General features: G+C 34.9%; 1 protein-coding gene and 1 non-coding gene across 3 annotated transcripts; one reads left to right on the plus strand and one right to left on the minus strand.

Annotated features, from left to right (window-relative positions):
* The first annotated feature begins 529 nt into the window (after window positions 1–529).
* On the plus strand, window positions 530–5,702 carry LOC112803399 (protein trichome birefringence-like 2). Of its 2 annotated transcripts, XM_072237047.1 has the most exons (6): window positions 530–685; window positions 792–968; window positions 2,220–2,412; window positions 2,498–2,688; window positions 2,837–4,347; window positions 5,432–5,702. In XM_072237047.1, the coding sequence occupies exons 3-5, from the start codon at window positions 2,296–2,298 to the stop codon at window positions 2,934–2,936; spliced, it is 408 nt and encodes a 135-aa protein (XP_072093148.1). In that variant the 5' UTR covers window positions 530–685; window positions 792–968; window positions 2,220–2,295; the 3' UTR covers window positions 2,937–4,347; window positions 5,432–5,702. The 2 variants fall into 2 exon arrangements, 1 of the variants encoding a protein (XP_072093148.1); XR_003201763.2 differs by lacking the exons at window positions 530–685; window positions 792–968; window positions 2,220–2,412; window positions 2,498–2,688 and having other exon boundaries at window positions 4,100–4,347; window positions 5,469–5,702.
* Window positions 5,703–19,381: 13,679 nt separating this feature from the next.
* LOC112805078 (small nucleolar RNA R71) lies at window positions 19,382–19,489 on the minus strand. Its single transcript, XR_003203689.1, has one exon. It is a non-coding gene; the product is annotated as a small nucleolar RNA R71 (small nucleolar RNA).
* Between the last annotated feature and the right edge of the window lie 760 nt (window positions 19,490–20,249).

Here is a 20,249-nt window from a genome sequence, read left to right on the forward strand (position 1 = left end):
GAATTTTGGATCGAGCTTGCTGAAAGGGTTCCGTAATCCTAGGAGTGGTTATTGGGGATTTGAAACATATTAGTTAATGAGAGATTTTATTCAAAACGGCAATTAATAACAAACATTAAAAATTAAATAAAAATTAAATTAATTAATTTAATATTGTTTTGTTTATCTTTTGGCTGATTCTCTTTTGGTTCCACATACTTTTCCAATTTGGAAATAGTAAAACCACTCTTCTAGATTTAAATTTAACCTTTACTGCTCATAATATATACCAATAGAAACCTATGAAATTTACATCCAAAGAAGAATTTGAAAATTATAAACTTCTTAATTAATAATGTTCTGGCCTGATGTGGGACTCCGAGATATAGCTCGTCAGCACAGAAGGCAGCTCTTTAATCGTCTTCCTCCTATGAGTCATGTTGTGAGTTCCTTGTCTGTCCAGTTAAGGCTAAAATGCCGATGTTATACTTCGGCTTGTGTCCTCCTAGACCCCAAGCTTAAGTTGCGGATGTGGCATTTTGTCAAGTTTGGGGTTTAAAACATTTTAAAGGTTTGAGATTGTGTGTCCCTTATCGTGTGGTAGTGGCCTTAGTTGGGTCTTTTTAATTTTTTTTTTGTTTTTTTTTGGGAAAAAATCACCACCTCTCTGTTCCTTCTAATTTATCAAGAAAAATGACATCCAAAGGTTTGTAATTTTTTCTTACTTTTTCACTTCGTGCTTGCTTGTTGTTTGATGAGAAAAGACAAAGTTGTTGAGGTTAAAGAATATTGGTACCATTGGGTTCATGCAGACGTGAAGTGTCAAAGTTCTCCGCAGAGGGATGAAGAACGAATTGAAGAAACTCGCGGAGTGAATGCTTCAAGTCAGGGTTTGAACAAGAACACACGGTTTGCGAATTTCACCGTCGGTGGTGAGAATGCAACGCTTAATAGTAGTGAAGTGCAACAGTTTTCGCTGAAATCCAACGGTGAGAACGTTACATTGGTCACTGAGATTGGGAACTTCACTGATAATAGGGTTGTCAAAGATGTGGACTTTGCTGTAAATGCAACTGTTTCTTCTTCTTCTTCTGGTGAATCAAACGTGACTTCTGTTAATAATAATAATAATAAAAATAATAATAATAATGATAATGTAACTGTGGTTATTGATGATAGTGGTTCTTCTTCACAAGATGTGAAGATGGAGGGTCGTTTTAGTTTAAATGATGAGAATTGTGATATCTATGATGGTATGTGGATAAGGGATGATTCAAAGCCATATTACCCCTTAGGTTCATGTCCACTCATCGATAGGGATTTTGATTGCCACCTTAATGGAAGGCCTGATAGTGATTATGTGAAATGGAAATGGCAGCCACATAAATGCGACATTCCAAATCTTTTCTGTGGTTTTTTCAGTAACACGTGCGAAATATTGTTATTTTTTATTGTTATTATTAGAAAAATGCAAGTTGTCTATTCATAGTAATTGTAGTAATTACATTAAATTAATGAGTGTACCCAAATATTAAACTGCAACTTGGTATTGCTGAAAGATTAGATGTATGAAGGTTTAGAAAATCGAGTAGAATGGAGAAGGACTAAAAGAGGGAAAGGGGTGGCTTAGATATACATGATGAAAGGGAAAAGGGTTACTGTTTCTGTCAAACTCAGTAAAATGGTTCCATCCATGGAAAACCAATCTTGTCTGATCCAGATCTTAAATTACAAGTCATTCACATTACCACCGACAAGAGATTCCTAAATTAGCAATATTATTTTGTTTTCTATGAAGGGATTAGTTACAACTTAGTTATATTTACAAGTACCGAAATGCCAGTTTACTTCTATGAAATTTCAATATAACCTATATAATTTCCTTTAGTTAGCTCAATTTTTGGGTAAAATGTAAATGGCAGTGCACTACTTACCATTTAGAGGTGAGTTGTTCCCTTAACACCCTCATATGGATTATGGAGTATTAACAATGTTCAGTAAAGTTTTGATTCTATTGACTTAAAAGGTAGAGAATTATGGGATCCATTGGTAAATACTCTGCAACCAGAGTCTACAACTGGGGTAAAATAGTGGATCTCTCAGGATATAGTTCCATGTGTTTTAATCGCAGTTTTGGTTTACTATCAATTTTAGTTATAAGCAGACTAGTGCCAGTCATCTTAAATTAATATCCAAATGCTTTTGTTGTATGTTCATTAATTACTGACGTGATCTTTCAGTTTGAATGCAACTGATTTTCTGGAGAGGCTGCAAGGTCAGAGACTAGTTTTTGTGGGGGATTCACTGAACAGGAACATGTGGGAGTCAATGGTGTGTATACTACGTCAAAGTGTCAAGGACAAGAAACGTGTTTTTGAAATTTCTGGAAGACATGAATTTAAGAAAAAAGGTGTTTATGCTTTTAGATTTGAGGCAAGTTTCGGAACATATATAAGATTCTATGATGCAGATATCTTGTAATGGTATTATCTCATCGAGAACTTTCTTGTGTTGATAGGATTATAATTGCTCAGTAGATTTTGTTAGTTCACCATTCATTGTTCGAGAGTCAACTTTCAAAAGCATAAATGGATCATTTGAGACATTAAGATTGGATTTGATGGACCAGACAACTACTGTATATCATGATGCTGATATCATTGTCTTCAATACTGGCCACTGGTGGACGCATGAAAAAACATCTAAGGGGTGAGTTTGGTCGGTACTCAGAAGCAAAGATGAATAACATGATCTACGTAATTCATGTTTCCCATATGAAATTATCATAGTTTGTGCTTTTGTAATGTGAGATTGCTTTCCCATTTGAGATATTAATCTGTGTTCTCTTAATTCGCAGAGAAGACTACTATCAAGAAGGCAACCATGTATACCCAAGACTCAAGGTTTTGGATGCATTTAGAAGGGCTTTGATGACTTGGGCTAGATGGGTCAACTAAAATATTGATGCCAACCGAACTCAGGTTGTCTTCAGAGGATACTCAAATACCCATTTCAGGTATTGCTCTTTTAAATGGTTCCTAAATTTGTCTTAAGTCTGGAATTTCTACTTTACAATACCTTTTTTGTGGAACTGTGGACTCTTGAATAGCAGATTATATGGAGTTAATTAGCAGCAGCAGAGCTTTTAATACAAAAAAGAAAAAAAAAAAAAAACACCATTTAATGGAGATCAGCGAAGACATATCACATATGACGGCTGGGAAAAATAGCTTTTAAAATTTGTCTACGAGGATAAGCTGACAACTTCAATCATACAAAATTTGTTAAAGAAAAGAAAAAAAAAACGGATTTCATTCGCCAAATTTAGACTTTGTATTTTTTGTATTATTATATATAAATAGTTAAAGTTATTAGAATATCATATTTCAAGAAGAATATGAGCATACTTGAACATCTTCTGTTAGTTATTAGTCGAGAGAGTATATATGTAATGTTGGTATCTACGTCTGGTTAGGCTGTTGTGTCTCGCTCATAAAACACAAAAAACAATTCCAATCATACAATTGAGATGAATATAATTGTTTCAGATAGCATTATAGAAGAAAATCCCTCTTATTGTTGTGATATGATGAATCAATAAAATAGTTAGGCTTCGTCATTTTAATTATCAGATATGGGAAATTACAATACACTTTTGTTTAGAAATTAATTGACTTGATTATTATATCAGCATTTTGTAAAATTAACCAATTAAGCTGTTAGGTCTCTATGTGTGCTTTATTATTCCTTAAATACACACATCTACTAGCTAGTATTGTGTAAAGTTAACCAATTAAGCCGTTAGGTCTCTATGTGTATTCCATTATTCTCTAAATACCAATGTTCTGAAAACCGGACCGGACCGGCCGGTTCGACCGGTTTAACCGTGAACCGGCAATGCAAACGGTCCGGTCCTCCTGCAGAAACCGTCCTGAAAAGAACCGGCGACGAACCGGCAAACCGGCCAAAAACCGGCCGGTTGGACCGAACCGGTAACCGGCCGGTTTTGCCTAAACGACGTCGTTTCATTATCTAATATAAAAAACCCCTTAACCCGACCCGACCCGACCCGAAGAGCACCCTGACCCGGTGACCCCAAGCACCCCCCGTTTCTTCCCCCGAATCCCTAATTCTGTGTGTTGTTCATCTTCGTGAGAGAAGAGAACAGAGAATGAGAGAAGCCTCCACGCCCGAACCCTAGCCTGCCACCGCCCCCTCCTTCGTCGCCGCGGTCACCGGTCAACAGCGCAACCGCCGTCGCCTGGTCGTCAGCCCAAGTAACCCTCCTTCTTCGCCGGTTCCCTGCCCAGTAGCCAGCCGTCTGCCTCGTCTTCATCTGCCCCGTCCCATCGTCTTCATCGTCGCGCGGTGAGTAACTCGTCTCTGCTCATCTTTGTTCTTCACTTCTTTGTCTCTGTGAACTTCGACTTGCCTCTGTGAACTTCAACTTGCCTCTGTGAACTGACTTCCTCTGCTCATATGTGTTCTTTGCCTCTGTGAACTTCTTTGTTAGTAACCTGGTTTGCAGCTCAATTTCTATTTGTTAGTAACTTGGTTTGCAGCTCAATTTCTGATTGTTGGTAACTTGATTTGCAGCTCAATTTCTCTTTGTTGGTAACTTGGTTTGCTGCAGAATTTCTGTGTGTTGCTCAATTTGTGTTTGTAGTTCAATTTGTGTTTGAGTTTCTTGGTAACTTGGTTTGCAGCTCAATTTCTGAACCTTGGTAACTTGATTTGCAGCTCAATTTCTCTTTGTTGGTAACTTGGTTTGCTGCAGAATTTCTGTGTGTTGCTCAATTTGTGTTTGTAGTTCAATTTCTGTGTGTTGCTCAAATTTTTGTTTTGTAGCTCAAATTTGTTAATGTTTTGTACTTTGTTAATGCTAGAAACTGACTCGGTTTTGCATATTTGTTCTGCATAATTGTTAATGTCAAACATATAACATATGCTTTTTTCTTTTTCTTTTTATGAAACTCAACATATCACTTTAAAGTTTATAAATATTGAAAATGCACTATCTTGATATTGAATATATATACACTTGTTACTATAATCCTGATTTAATTTATTTCTTTGTTTCTTAGTTGCTCCTTAATTTAATTTGTAGTCACTTTGAGATTTATAAACATCTAAAACGATACCTTAGCTTCTTCGTTATAAATTGAAGAACATCTTTTTGCTTAACATGAATTATGTTGTTGATAAAAATGTAAAATTATTATGTTGCTGAAAGGTGAATTGGGATCAACATGAAATATAAGTGGCCGAGAAGAATGACCAAAGCAGTAATCAATATCATGAAATTTCAAATAAAGTGATTTATTATATATTTCACTTCTTCAAGTGCATATCATGGCATGCTGAAAATTTTCACATATATATAATGATAACAATTAAGTTGAGCATCTTTTCACTATTTAAATCATAACACCTACTGCAATTTGCCTAGTAGTGGTCTTTATGCTGCATCTCTTTCTTCTGCTGATCAGGGTGGGAATGAAGGTGAAGATCATCCCACCGAAGCAGATTTGCAACAAGTTCTTGCGGATTTTGATTGATAAACCATGATGTTGGGATTTAATATTTACATATGCTTTTATTACTATTTAACTTTTGAGTTTGGATTTTGATAAGATCATATGTATTTGGTTGGTGATATTTTATGTTGTGTTTTAAATTTCGAAGATATTTTAAGATTTATATCAGACTATAATTATATTTTAGGAAGTGTATTTATAATTTATTTATTATTCTACTCTAAACGGTTTTTCCGGTTGAACCACCGGTTGAACCGGTTAGACCAGTGAACCAGTGACTAGAGCGGTTTGATGACCGGTCCGGTTTTCTAAACCTTGCTAAATACACATACCTACTAGCTATATAGAGACACTATATATATATATATATATATATATATATATATATATATATTGTATTTTATTATGAATATGATAAAAAAATTAGTTGGCTAAGATGGTAGCAGGTTGGTGAGATAAATAGAATTCACAAATAACTAAATTAAAGCATGCGTAATTTGATTCTACTTTAATTTGTCTATATATATATATATATATATATTGTATTTTATTATGAATATGATAAAAAAACTAGTTGGCTAAGATGGTAGCAGGTTGGTGAGATAAATAGAATTCACAAATAACTAAATTAAAGCATGCGTAATTTGATTCTACTTTAATTTGTCTATATATATATATATATATATATTGTATTTTATTATGAATATGATAAAAAACTAGTTGGCTAAGATGGTAGCAGGTTGGTGAGATAAATAGAATTCACAAATAACTAAATTAAAGCATGCGTAATTTGATTCTACTTTAATTTGTCTAAATACTTCTACTTCTAAGTAGAGCAACATACATATATTTTTAGTTAAGGTGATTTGTACAAAAAGCTAATAAAGTCTCTCATTATTATTATTATTATTATTATTATTATTATTATTATTATTATAGTGAGAACAAGATAGTAGATAATGACATGGAAATAGAATTGACAAATAATAAAATTAAAGTATGAATGATTATACCCAATCTATATATCTTTTGAGTTTGTTGACATGTTCATCATCATCATCAGTCAACTTAGCTCCAAATTAGGCTTACATGTTTCATAATAACCACAGAAAATTCATATGGTATTAATGATTGATTATCCTTTATGTTAATCAACACTCTACTTTATTAATTGATTCAAAATGTGCTCTTGAATCACTGTTATCTTCCAATAATGTTTTCAACTGTATTTTTGACATAATTGAACTATAAAATATATCATATTTTTTCAAAAGACATATATTATTAATATTTAGATAAAACACTCGTCTTGAGATATGTTATATTTTTTCTAATATTATTTATATTTCTTAGTTATAAATACTACTCTTAACTAACTCATAGATTGTGATTGACTAGAAATATTATATACAGTTAATATACAGTTAATTCAATATTTATTTTACGTCATATTTTTATGATAAGTGTATTCTTAATTGGTAAAATATTTTTTTACTATACCAGAATGTTTGTATCACTTTGATCATATAATTTTAACTTATATCTAAATTAATGTGCGAATAATTATCTTTGAATAAATTAGTCTTTAACAAAAATATTTACGATATTAATCTTTCAATTAGACCATTTTTTAAAAAATAAATGATTAATTTATCAATTCTTTAAAAACGATTAAGAATAATTTTACCTTTTATTTTACGAGAGATGAATGGTCAAATACTGTAACAATTGGACTACTAACATATTATGACCAATGTTAATTGACAACCACTGTTTTACGGCTTATTTTATTTGATGACCAATGTTATTTGTAATAATTTTTTTGTTTTTATTTAATTTGATATTATTTTATTTTTATAAGTCTTTTGACTGAATTTTTTTAGATAAAAATATTTAAATATTTAATAATTATTGCAATTTTTAATATTCAATATTTTTAGATAAGATATGCTATCTCGGGAATTTTTGGTTAGGATAATGTGTTCATAGGTCTTTCAGTGTTATTTGTTTTCATCTCTTAAGAATTATGACTTCAGGCTTTCAAAATTGTGATATGTGGTAACGTGTTTTTTTAAATTATTTGGTGGTGAATTTTTAGTTGAATAAAAAAATAAAATAAATATGCAACTAAACAACTCTTGTAACCTAAATCTAGTTATTACCGTTCTTAGTCTCTGATTTTGTTTTTGTTATAACTTATATACAATGTGGTACTGAATTGTTAGTTATAACACTCTCACTATTAGAATGTCACGCTTTTGGCTGCGCTACTCTGATAGCAAGAAGTGTTACGACAATTTCATATACTTAATAATAATATAGGAACCTTTGACTCGAAATCGTATCACTGTTCTTTTTGAAAACCGAAAAAAGAATATTTTTTAAATAAAACAAAACAAACATATACATGTACAAAACTTCTTACTCGAATAGCTTATACATATTATATATATACAAATCATACAACTCCTATCTCTTTTACAAAAATTGCTAGAAATAAAGGCGAGGGAAAAATAAAAACTGAGGTAATATAAATTAATGTCGAATAAACAAAAAAAACGAATATAATTCTTTTGAAGCTTCGTCGCCTGTATCTTAAAAAGGTAAAGCTGTAGGGAGTGAGAATCTAACCATCTCACCACAGAGTTTCAGAATTGTCATAATAAGATATTTAAAGAGAAATCTATTTTTAAGTTCAGTGATTATTGTTCATCCTTTGAATCTTTTAAAAATCAATAACTAGTCATCCAAAAAACCCTTTTTCAAAATCAATATTTAAATATCCGGAAATCTAAAACCTTTCTTTTCTTATAAAAAAATCTTAATCAGAAACCAACCACATAATCAATCAACACAATCATTAATTCAGCACCAAAGTTCATTCTCAAAAGTAGCACATTAGGACATACAGGCAAAACAAGGAAAGCACAAGTTTAGGTAGCAGTTACAGCAAATAGTTCAGATAGCAGTTAATAACAGTTTAACAATTAAGCAAACCAAAACAAATTCAAACCCAAGCAAAGCATACAAATGCATATGATGCATGCCTGTCCTATAGCTAATGAGGTCATTTGTCGGTTATACAGCCAACCCGACAAGTCTGGTGTGCTAGACCTTTGGACTGTCCCCCGATGCCATCCCCATGAGTCTATGCATAGTTTTTTCTCATATATATATATATATATATATATATATATATATATATATATATATATATATATTTCTCATCAATATCTAAGCCATTCTCAATATCATCATCATTTGTCAATCTATACCTCATTTCCAAATTCATTCAAAAAATCATATTTTAAAGTCAATCCTCATTATCCTTCTTTCCATTCCGTTCATCAACAATCCCAATCCAAAACATAATTCTTTCTTTTCTAAATAAATCAATCTTAAAACATATAATGTTTAAAAATTAAATCTTTTTAAATAATTACTTTAAACGAAACTTCTAATTTCATAAAATGTCGGCAGCATCTCCTCTAAAACTCGGACTCTACCACCCCTTTTCAGGTCTCATTCAAACATTCCTCAAACCCTTTCTCAACCATTTTCAAATCTCAATCATTTTCCAAAATTCAATCAGTTCCAATATCAATTTATTTTTAAATCGAACCAATTCCAATAATAAAACTCTTTTAAAATCAAACCAACTTAAATATTAAATCATTTATAAAATCAGGAGGAGGAGGAGGAGCAGGAGCAGGAATCTGGTGGCGTTATTGAAGTTGGGGGTGGAAGAGGTGTAACCCATGGTGGTAGAGGTGACGGAACTGGCGATGGCGGCAACGGGGTAATTTTGGAGGAGGCGAGTGTTTTGGTGGACGCGGAGAGGGTGGTAGTGGTGGAGACCTTGATGGCCGTGGTGGAGATTTCGGCGGTGGCAGAGAACACGGAGGCCGTGGACTCGATTTTGGTGATGGATCGTCAGATGATGAATTTGAATCGGACTTTTTCTTGAGTGATCTACGGTAGGAGTCAGAGGCATGAGGAGATGGTGGCGAAGAAAAATTTGAAGAATCAGAGAATGAAGATGGCGTCACGTTAGAAGAATGGTCGTGGATAGCCATCTCAAAGAGATCTCGACTTTTGGATGATACTCAGAAATGGCAACAAAATACAAAACCCCGTAGTCATTAACAATCAAAGAACATTGAAATTGAAAATGGTGTCAGAAACTGATGATGACAAATTAAATTACTTTCCCCAGATCAATAAACATAGGCATAAACAACAACAACAATATCCTCTGATCACATGTCATACATGAATCATAAGCTCTCAGCATCATTCAATGACATTTCTTTAGGCAGTTTGTTTCGCTTCACCATGTAATCGCAGATTGCAAGTTGCAATCGTTGCATGCGTGCGTGCATGCAAGCATGGAGCTAGCTTCTTTTTTTCTGGTATTTTGGGGTTAGGGCTGTTATTGAGCCAAGTGTCAGTCAGCTTTTTTTTTTGGTCAAGTGGATTGGACAACCCTCAATTCTAGACATTACACTCATGTTTCACACATACACACAACACACTCACACACACTACTATGGGTATCATGGGTTCTACCAACAACCAGCCACAGCTGGGATTAGAACCGGATGCAGCATTGTATGAGGCAAATAGGTAAACCATCTGTGTTGGGCCTCTGCTGCAAGTGTCAGTCAGCTTGAATTTCAGGTTGCCACGCAACTTCCAATGGGCTCTTTAAAATTTTAGGGGTTATACTTTTGTTTTGACTATAAAAAAAAGTTGTTCTGTTTTGACTTCCAATCATTTTGTTTGTCCATCCTTCGATTTTTCCTTGGAGTTAAACTTTCCTGGTCACGCACGCTTGACCCACTAAGAAATGGGCTTTAAATATTTATCTAGTCTCGGTTATAGTATTCTAAATCCAACCAATCAAATCTCACTAACCAATAACCAATTTAAATTGATTTAGTAGTTAATCCACTAATATTAAAAATTTAAATCTCGACTTATGTAAACAACAATTTAATCCTTAAATGAAGCTCTAATCTGTGACAAATTAAATATATAAATTTTCTTCTATCACCATGAAAAATAAAATAATAAAGATTCAATATAATTTGTTAAAATCGCACAAGAAAAAAGTAATCAAGTTTGGAAGTAGTAAAACCACTCTTCTAGATTTAAATTTAACCTTTAGTGCTCATAATATATACCAAAAGAAACCTATGAAATTTAAATCCAAAGAAGAATTTGAAAGTTATAAACTTCTTAATTAATAATGTTCTGGCCTGATGTGGAACTCCGAGATATAGTTCGTCAGCAAAGAAGGCAGCTCTTTAATCGTCTTCCTCCTATGAGTTATGTTGTGAGTTCCTCGTCTGTCCAGTTGAGGTTAAAATCAAAGTTAGAGACCTGCAAAAAGGACTCCGACGCTCAAGTCAGTACAAAATTTTCAAAAAATCAAATCTCTCAAGTGGGGATGTCTCTTAATTTTTTATGCCTCTCTTGCTCATATTTGTTCTCTATTTATTGTTGCATGATGTAACCATTCTAGTCTTGGAGTTCCGAGAATTGTGTTTTGAGCCGTTGAGATGCGGGATTTACTTTTTAAATCAAAAGCCTATTCCGAAGTATAACATCACGATTCCGAAATAGCAGAGACGGACCAGAGCCCCCAAACTTGACTTGCTATAGATCCTTTATAAGCAAATTGATCTTATACTTAAAATGCCGATGTTATACTTCGGCTTGTGTCCTCCCAGGCCCCAAGCTTAAGTTGCGGATGTGGCCTTTTGTCAAGTTTAGGGTTTAAAATTTTTTAAAGGTTTGAGATTGTGTGTCTCTTATCGTGTGGTAATGGCCTTAGTCGGGTCTTTTTAATTTTTTTCTTTCATTGTTTTTTGGGAAAAATCACCACCTCTATATTCCTTCTAATTTATCAAGAAAAATGACATCCAAAGGTTCGTAATTTTTTCTTACTTTTTCACTTCGTGCTTGCTTGTTGTTTGATGAGAAAAGACAAAGTTGTTGAGGTTAAAGAATATTGGTACCACTGGGTTCATGCAGACGTAAAGGGTCGTAAATCACGGTTCCAGAACACTGAGTCTTAACTATTCTGAATGGGTCTAACTGGGTGAGGGAGGGTAGCCACACTAGGATTGAATTTCTTCCCTATAATGGTGAGGAGAGGGTGTGCAAAAAAGAAAGGGGGATTGGACATATTTTTACTTTTACAGCCGTGTGTTGACTGAGTTTCATGTGAAGTTTCCTTTCACTGATTTTGAGTGCAAATTGTTAACTCAGTTGAACTGTGCTCCGTCGCAGTTGCATCCTAATTCTTGGGATTTTCTCCGAGTGTTTGAATGACTTAATGATTTTCATGAAGTCTGTCCTTCTCTTAACTTTTTTTCTCTTTATTTCAATCAAAAGGGGTACGGAAAGGTCTGTGGATAAACCTCAGTAATTACCCTGGCCATTCCCTTTTCGTACTGTACAAATTCTCTTTTAAAAACTTTAAAGAGATGTTTATGAAAGTCCGTTCTAAAGAGACTGAATACCCTTTTTACTTATATGATGAACTGGTGAAAAAATTTCCACTATACTGGTGTCTAGAACCTATGTAGATTTTAGAAGCTATGAGTAGGACTGATGATGAGGAGATCATTTTAGATTAACTTATTGATTGTTTTTTGCCTAGGAATTTGCTTTCGATTCCTGAAATATTAAAAGATGAGTCTGATAAATTTGCTTTCGCCTAGATACATAGGTAATGTGTTTGAAGTTTGAACACCTTTCGTGTTTTAAGAGTGTTATTAAGGTATTTCTTTTTCTTTTAGGTGGCAAAGTGCTAAGCTTGTCTTCAGCCTGCATGAGGTCCTTCTTGGATTTAAGGAAGAAAAATGAGAAAGATGGTTCTGAGAAGACTATTATCCCTGAGGCGGCTCAGTCCAGTACGCACCCAGAAACTGGAAAAAGGAAAGGGTTGGATCAAAAAAGTCATTGGAGTTCTTATCTGATGCCGATGTTAATCTTGGCTCACGTGTTCAGTATGAAAGACTGAAATAAATGCATTTGCATGCATTTGTTTGTGGTGCCGATCCGAGATCTGTGTGGAGTGATCAATTTCCTTGTGTAGAATTAGCTGAGAAAGTTATTCAGTATCCAAGTGATGTTCATTTGCTGAAGAATTTAAGAAAAGAAACTGTCGTGCAATTTTTGTAGGTAAAATAATATTTGTATACATTTGGTGTTTTGTATGGTTGCAGTCTTATCATTGGTTATTTCGTGTAGGTAATTGCCGCAAGAATATTGTGTATAGGTCGTACAACTGAGCTGTTGGGAGTGGAAGAGAAGAAAGAAATTGAAAAGGTTTTGGAATTGGAGAAATCTTTAAAGGGGAGGGATATAATGATTGCATGTGACTAAAAAAATGAAGGATACGGAAGAAGAGGTGGAAACTCTGCGAAATCAAATCCGCACCTTGCAAGGGCAAATTAAATAAGCAGATGTTGATAAAAGGAAGATGACCTCTCATGTTCATGAGCTTGAAACTGAAGTTATGGAGATGTTTGCCGCGGGTTTCAATCGATGTGTGACCTAAGTGGTCGTCTTTTCACCTGATTTTGAGGTTGCTAAACTTAATGTCACCAAGATTGTTGCTGGTGGAAAACTTGTGGATGGTGAAGCTGACGAGATTGAAGATGAAAAAGCGGTCGTGGCCGATAAAGAAGGCTGATAATGCCTTAATTTATATTTCATTTTATGATTTGAACTTTGGTAGATTTTGGTAAGCTTTTTGCTAAACATTTGACATTTGGCGATAATTAACCTTGTTTGGTTTTTTCTGATATTTTCATATGAACTTTGATAGATGATATATTAGTATACAAAAATTTGTCTAAATTTTGTGCATGTAAAGTAGACATAGAAGGATAAACATGCAATTTGTAATATTTATTTGATATTCTGTTTGTACATAATGTGAAGTGGTCATCCTCATTAAAACCTCTCTGAGTAAAATCCAATATGAAAAAAACTTCGGTGGTAGGAAAAAGAGTACCGTCCCCCTTCACTTGTTACAATTGACTAGCTATGATATGTTTGTAATGATGATATATTCCAAGTGTTTGGCAGTTTGGTTCCTTCTAGATTTTGTAGAGAATATGCTCCTTGTCCGTGTACTTTTGATTTTTCTGAAAGTTTCTTCCCAGTTTGTGGCTAGTTTTCCTTGTCTAGGGGTTTTTTTGACATATTCAAGCCTTCGTAAGACGAGGTCTCCTTGATATAGTCTCTGAGATTTCACCTTTTTATTATACTTGCATTGAATAACGATCTGCATTGCTGCTTGTCAAACTTTGGCATTATTGTGATTTTCTTCTAAGATGTCAAGTTCGACATTCCGTGCTTGCTCGTTAATGTTATTATTGAAATTGTCGGTTCGCAATAACCCTTGGGAGATCTCAACTGAATGGGGTGTTGTGTTATATCCCCAAAGTATTTCAGGTATTAACTCGGTTTAGTGTCCTTTGGCTATTGTGAGCTTCTTTTTTAGTGCCTGCAAAATAACCTTTTTAGCAGCTTCGGTGAGCCTGTTAGTTTGTGGATGCTCTATCGATGAGAAATGATGGTTTATGTTTAAATTTTGTAGGAAAGATGCTATCTTTTTGTCAATGAATTGCCTAACATGATCAAAAACGATATCCACGGGTATTCCATATCTACATATAATAGATTTCCGAATGAAAGATTTTACCTTGTTTGAGGTGATTTTGGCAAGCGGTTCTGCCTCTATCCACTTTATAAAATAATCGATTAAAACTAGTAAGAATTTTACCCGCCCTTTTGAAACAGAAAATGGTCTGAGGATATCAAGCCCCTATTTGTGAAAAGGCTATCCAATTTCCAAAGTATGTAATAGCTCGGCTGGATTATGAATTGCTAATGCGCATTTTTGACAATTGTCGCAGCATCTAACTTTTTCCATGCAATCCTTTTTCAGGGAGGGTCAGTAGTATCCTGCTCGTAAGATCTTTGCAGCTAGACTTCGTCCTCTCATATGTGTGCCATAGATGCCATCATGTACTTCTGATATTGCTAAGCTGACATCCTCATCCCCGAGGCATTTTGAAAGTGGCCTGGAGAATCCCCTTTTGTATAAGTCATCACCAATTAGGGTAAAGAGGCTTGCCTTTTTTCGGAAAAGTTTCGGGGTTTCCTCTAATGGTGGTATGCTCCCATTTTTTATGTAAATGATATATGGTGCTCTCTAGTCCTCTTCATGTGACAAACTCAAAATAAACATACCATATATACTCGGTTCCTTCAATATTAGTTGAGATAATGTCAGCGTGATATTTGTTTTTCTTGAAGTGGCCAATTTAGACAAAATATCTGCTCTATGATTTTCTTCCTTAGGTATATGTATTATTTGGAAATGTTCAAACTATTGTATTAAACTTTTTTGCTTTATATAAGTATTTATCTAGCAAAGGGTCTCGTATCTGGAAGTTTTCATTTATCTGTTGGACAACTAGCAATGAGTCACAGTAGACCTTCACATGTTTGATATTTACTTCTTTAGCTAGGCGTAGTCCAGCCAACAAAGCCTCATATTCAGATTGGTTATTGCTTGTTGGGAAGGAATATTTTATCGATTGTTCGGTTGACACTCCTGAGTTGTCCTTAAGGATGATCCGGACTCCGCTGGCGTCCTCGTTGGAGGCTCCATCGATGTACAACTCCTATTTAGGATAAAGTACGTCTATTGCAGTAAATTCTGAAACAAATCGGTGAGGACCTGGGATTTCAATGAGCCTCGGGCTTGGTATGAGATATCATAGTCGGACAATTTGATTGACCATTTGATTAATTCCCTGCCAGGTCAAACCGTGCTAGCACTTGTCGTAATAGTTGATGAGTCTGAACTATGATTTCGTGGCTCTGAAAATAGTGACAAAGACACCTTGCTATAATGATTAAGTAATATGCCAGTTTTCAATGTTCGGGTATCGCGTTTCTGTATTCTGTAAGACTTTGCTGACAAAGTACACTTAATATTGCTCTTTGCCTCTTTCTATGACAAGCATGGAATAAATTGTATAAGTAGATACTGACAAATATAAGTATAAAGGCTTACCTTGTATTGGCTTATGTAATACGGGTGGGGAGGCGAGGAGTTCTTTAAATTCGGCAAAGGCTTGTTCACATGTGTCCGACCATATAAAGTTCTTGGACTTCTTTAAACTGTTGATGATATGATATGATCTTGCCATCGATGTTGGTAGGAAACGGGATAGGGCTGCAATTCTTCTTGTTAGTTGTTACACCTCCTTGACCGTTGATGAGCGGATAATTTATACGCTTTTTGGTATTTTTTTAGGTAGTTTTTAGTAGGATCTAGCTACTTTTTGGGATGTTTTTATTAGCTTTTATGCAAAATTCACATTTCTGGACTTTACTATGAGTTTGTGTGTTTTTTTTTTTTTGTGATTTCAGGTATTTTCTGACTGAAATTGAGGGATCTGAGCACAAATCTAATTCAGAGGCTGAAAAAGGACTGATGATGCTGTTGGATTCTGACCTCCCTGCACTCGAAGTAGATTTTCTAGAGCTACAGAACTCCAAATGGCGCTCTCTCAATTGCGTTGGAAAGTAAACATCCAGAGCTTTCCAGAAATATATAATAGTTCATACTTTGCTCGAGTTTTGATGATGCAAACTGGCGTTCAAACGCTCCTTCTCTGCCCTATTCTGAAGTCAAAACGCCAGAACTGGCATAAAAGCTGGAGTTAAACGCCTAAACTGGCACCAAAGCTGGCGTTTAACTCCAAGAGAAGTCTCTACACGTGTAAAGCTCAATGCTCAGCCCAAGCACACGCCAAGTGGGCCCGAAAGTGGATTTCTGCATCATTTACCTATTTCTGTAAACCCTAGTAGCTAGTTTCATTATAAATAGGACCTCTTACTATTGTATTTTCATCTTTTGATCATCTTTTGATCTCTTGATCACATTTTGGGGGCTGGCCTCACGGCCATGCCTGGACCTTGTTCTTATGTATTTTCAACGGTAGAGTTTCTACACACCATAGATTAAGGGTGTGGAGCTCTACTGTTCCTCGAGTGTTAATGCAATTACTACTGTTCTCTATTCAATTCATGCTTATTCTTATTCTAAGATATTCGCTACACTTCAACATGATGAATGTGATAATCCGTGACACTCATCATCATTATCACCTATGAACGCGTGACTGACAACCACTTCCGTTCTACCTTAGATCGAGCATGTATCTCTTAGCTCTATTCCGAAAGATCGGAATCTTTGTGGTATAAGCTAGAATTATTGGTAGTCATTCCTGAGATCCGAAAAGTCTAAACCTTGTCTGTGGTATTCCGAGTAGGATCTGGAAAGGGATGACTGTGACGAGCTTCAAACTCGCGAGTGTTTGGCGTAGTGACAAACGCAAAAGGATCACTGGATTCTATTCCAACATGATCGAGAACTGACAAATGATTAGCAGTGCGCTGACAGCGCATTTGGACCATTTTCACTGAGAGGACGGAAGGTAGCCATTGATGCCGGTGAAACCCAAACATACAGCTTGCCATAGAAAGGAGTATGAAGGATTGGATGAATGCAGTAGGAAAGCAGAGATTCAAGAGGGATGAAGCATCTCCATACGCTTATCTGAAATTCCCACCAATGAATTACATAAGTATCTCTATCTTTATTTTATGTTTTATTTATCTTTTAATTATGAAAACTCCATAACCCATTTGAATCCGCCTGACTGAGATTTACAAGGTGACCATAGCTTGCTTCAAGTCGACAATCTCCGTGAGATCGACCCTCACTCACGTAAGGTTTATTACTTGGACGACCCAGTGCACTTGCTGGTTAGTTGTGTGAAGTTGTGACAAAGAAGTGAGATTACAATTGTGCGACCAAGTTGTTGGCGCCATTGTGCATCACAATTTCGTGCACCAAGTTTTTGGCGCCGTTGCCGGGGATTGTTCGAGTTTGTACAACTGACGGTTCATCTTGTTGCTCAGATTAGGTAATTTTCTTCTTATTTTATTTTCAAAAAATTTTCAAAAATCTTTCAAAAAAATTTTCTTCTTTTTCATTTTTCTAAAAATAATTTTTGAAAAACCCAAAAAAATTCATAAAATCATAAAAACTTAAAAATATTTCATGGTTCTTGTTTGAATCTAGGGCCAAATTTTAAGTTTGGTGTCAATTGCATGATTTTAATTGTCTTGCAATTTTCGAAACACATACATTGTGTTCTTGATGATCTTCAAGTCGTTCTTGATGAATTGACTTGTTTGATCTTCATGATTTATTGAATTGCACTGCATGATGTTTTACACATGCATTCTTGCATTCATATGGCCCAAACATGAGAAAGTTCTAAGTTTGGTGTCCTTCATGTTTTCTTTCATTAAGAAAACTGAGTTCTTGATGTTCATCTTGATCTTCAAGATTGTTCTTGGTGTTCATCTTGACGTTCATAATGTTCTTGCATATATCTTGTGTTTTGATCCAAGAATTATATGTTTCGACTCATTTTGTTGTTTTTCAAAATTGAAAATATATCTTCTTGAATAAAGGATTTAGCAAAATGAAAATCCAAGAACATAAAGCAGAGGAATTACAGAGAAAAAGCTGGGCGTTCAAAACGCCCAGTGAAAAAGGAAAACTGGCGTTTAAACGCCAACCAGGGTACTTGGCTGGGCATTTAAACGCGCAAACCATGCAGTAATTGGGCGTTAAACGCCCAAAACATGCAGCTCCTGGGCGTTTAACGCCAGGATGACACAAGGAGAGGAATTCTGTTTTCAAATCAAATCTTTTTCAAATCTTCATAATTTTTCAAAATCAAATCTTTTTCAAATCAAATATTTTCAATCATATCTTTTTCAAAATCATATCTTTTCAAACATATCTTTTTCAAATCATATCTTTTTTCAAAAAAAAATTTGGTTTCAAAAATCTTTTCTAAACTTCCTATCTTTTCAAAAATTGATTTTCAAATCTTTTTCAACTAACTAATTGATTTTTTTTATTTTACTATTTCCTATCTTTTTTCAAAACCACAACCAATTTTTCAAAAATTCATTTTAAATTTTATTCTTTTAATTTTCAAAAATTCCCCCCTTCTCTCATCTTTTTCTATTTAAACACTAACATTCCTCCTCCATTGTCAATTCGAACTCCATCTCTCTTTGTGTGTTCAAAATTTTACCTACCTCCTTATTCTATTCTTATTTTCCTCTGACACCTAAAGGAATCTCTATATTGTAACATAGAGGATTCTATATTTTCTTTGTTTTTTTTTCTCTTTCATATGAGTAGGAACAAAGATAAAGGCATACTTGTTGAAGCTGATCCTGAACCTGAAAGGACTCTGAAGAGGAAGCTAAGAGCAGCTAAAGCACAAAACTCTGAAGAGGACCTCACTGGAATTTTCGAAAAGGAAGCAGCACAAGAAACAATTATGGCCAAACCAAACAACAATGCAAGGAAGATGCTTGGTGATTTTACTACACCAACTTCCAACTTTTATGGAAGAAGCATTTCAATCTCTGCCATAGGAGCAAACAATTTTGAGCTAAAGCCTCAATTAGTTTCTCTACTGCAACAAAATTGCAAGTTTCATGGACTTTTATCAGAAGACCCTTATCAGTTCTTAACTGAGTTCTTGCAGATCTGTGATACTGTTAAGACCAATGGAGTTGATCCTGAAGTCTACAAGCTTATGCTTTTCCCTTTTGCTGTAAGAGATAGAGCTAGAACATGGTTGGACTCACAACCTAGAGATAGCCTGGACTATTGGGATAAGCTGGTCACGACTTTCTTAGCCAGGTTCTTTCCTTCTCAAAAGCTGAGCAAGCTTAGAGTGGATGTTCAAATCTTTAGACAAAAAGATGGTGAGTCCCTCTATGAAGCTTGGGAAAGATATAAGCAACTGACCAAAAAGTGTCCTTCTGACATGCTTTCAGAATGGACCACATTAGATATATTCTATGATGGTCTGTCTGAATTTTTCAGGACCACTCTGTAGGTGGATCCATTCACTTAAAGAAAACATCTACAGAAGCTCAGAAACTTATTGAAATGGTTGCAAATAACTAGTTTATGTATACCTCTGAGAGGAATCCTGTGAGTATTAGGACGCCTCAAAAGAGACGAGTTCTTGAAATTGATGCTCTGAATGCCATACTAGCTCAGAAAAAAATATTGACCCAACAAGTCAATATGATCTCTCAGAGTCTGAATGAATTGCAAAACACATCCAACAGTACTAAAGAAATATCTTCTGAAGAAGAAGCTTATGATCCTGAGAACCCTGCATTGGCAGAGGTGAATTACATGGGTGAAGCCTTTGGCAACACCTATAATCTTTCATGGAAAAATCATCCAAATTTTTCATGGAAGGATCAACAGAAGCAAGGCTTCAATAATAACAATGGTGAAAGAAATAGGTTTAGCAATAACAAACATTTCCCATCATCATCTCAGCAATAGACAGAGCATTCTGAGTAGAATCCTTCTATCTTAGCAAACAAAGTCTCTGATCTATCTAAGGCCACTCTTAGTTTCATGACTGAAACAAGATCCTCCATTAGAAATTTAGAGACACAATTGGGCCAACTGAGTAAAAGGGTTACTAAAACTCCTCCTAGCACTCTCCCAAGTAATACAGAAGAGAATCCCAAAGGAGAGTGCAAGGCCATTGATATAATCAACATGGCCGA

The sequence above is a fragment of the Arachis hypogaea genome, chromosome 5 (genome assembly GCF_003086295.3).
Source record: "Arachis hypogaea cultivar Tifrunner chromosome 5, arahy.Tifrunner.gnm2.J5K5, whole genome shotgun sequence".
NCBI classification, from domain to species: Eukaryota; Viridiplantae; Streptophyta; class Magnoliopsida; order Fabales; family Fabaceae; genus Arachis; species Arachis hypogaea.

Coding starts and splice junctions, on each gene's coding strand:
- LOC112803399 (XM_072237047.1), top strand. CDS start 2,296: ATGTGGGAGTCAATGGTGTGTATACTACGTCAAAGTGTCAAGGACAAG. Junction 2,413..2,497: donor TTTATGCTTTTAGATTTGAG/GCAAGTTTCGGA, acceptor TTGTGTTGATAG/GATTATAATTGCTCAGTAGA. Junction 2,689..2,836: donor CATGAAAAAACATCTAAGGG/GTGAGTTTGGTC, acceptor CTTAATTCGCAG/AGAAGACTACTATCAAGAAG.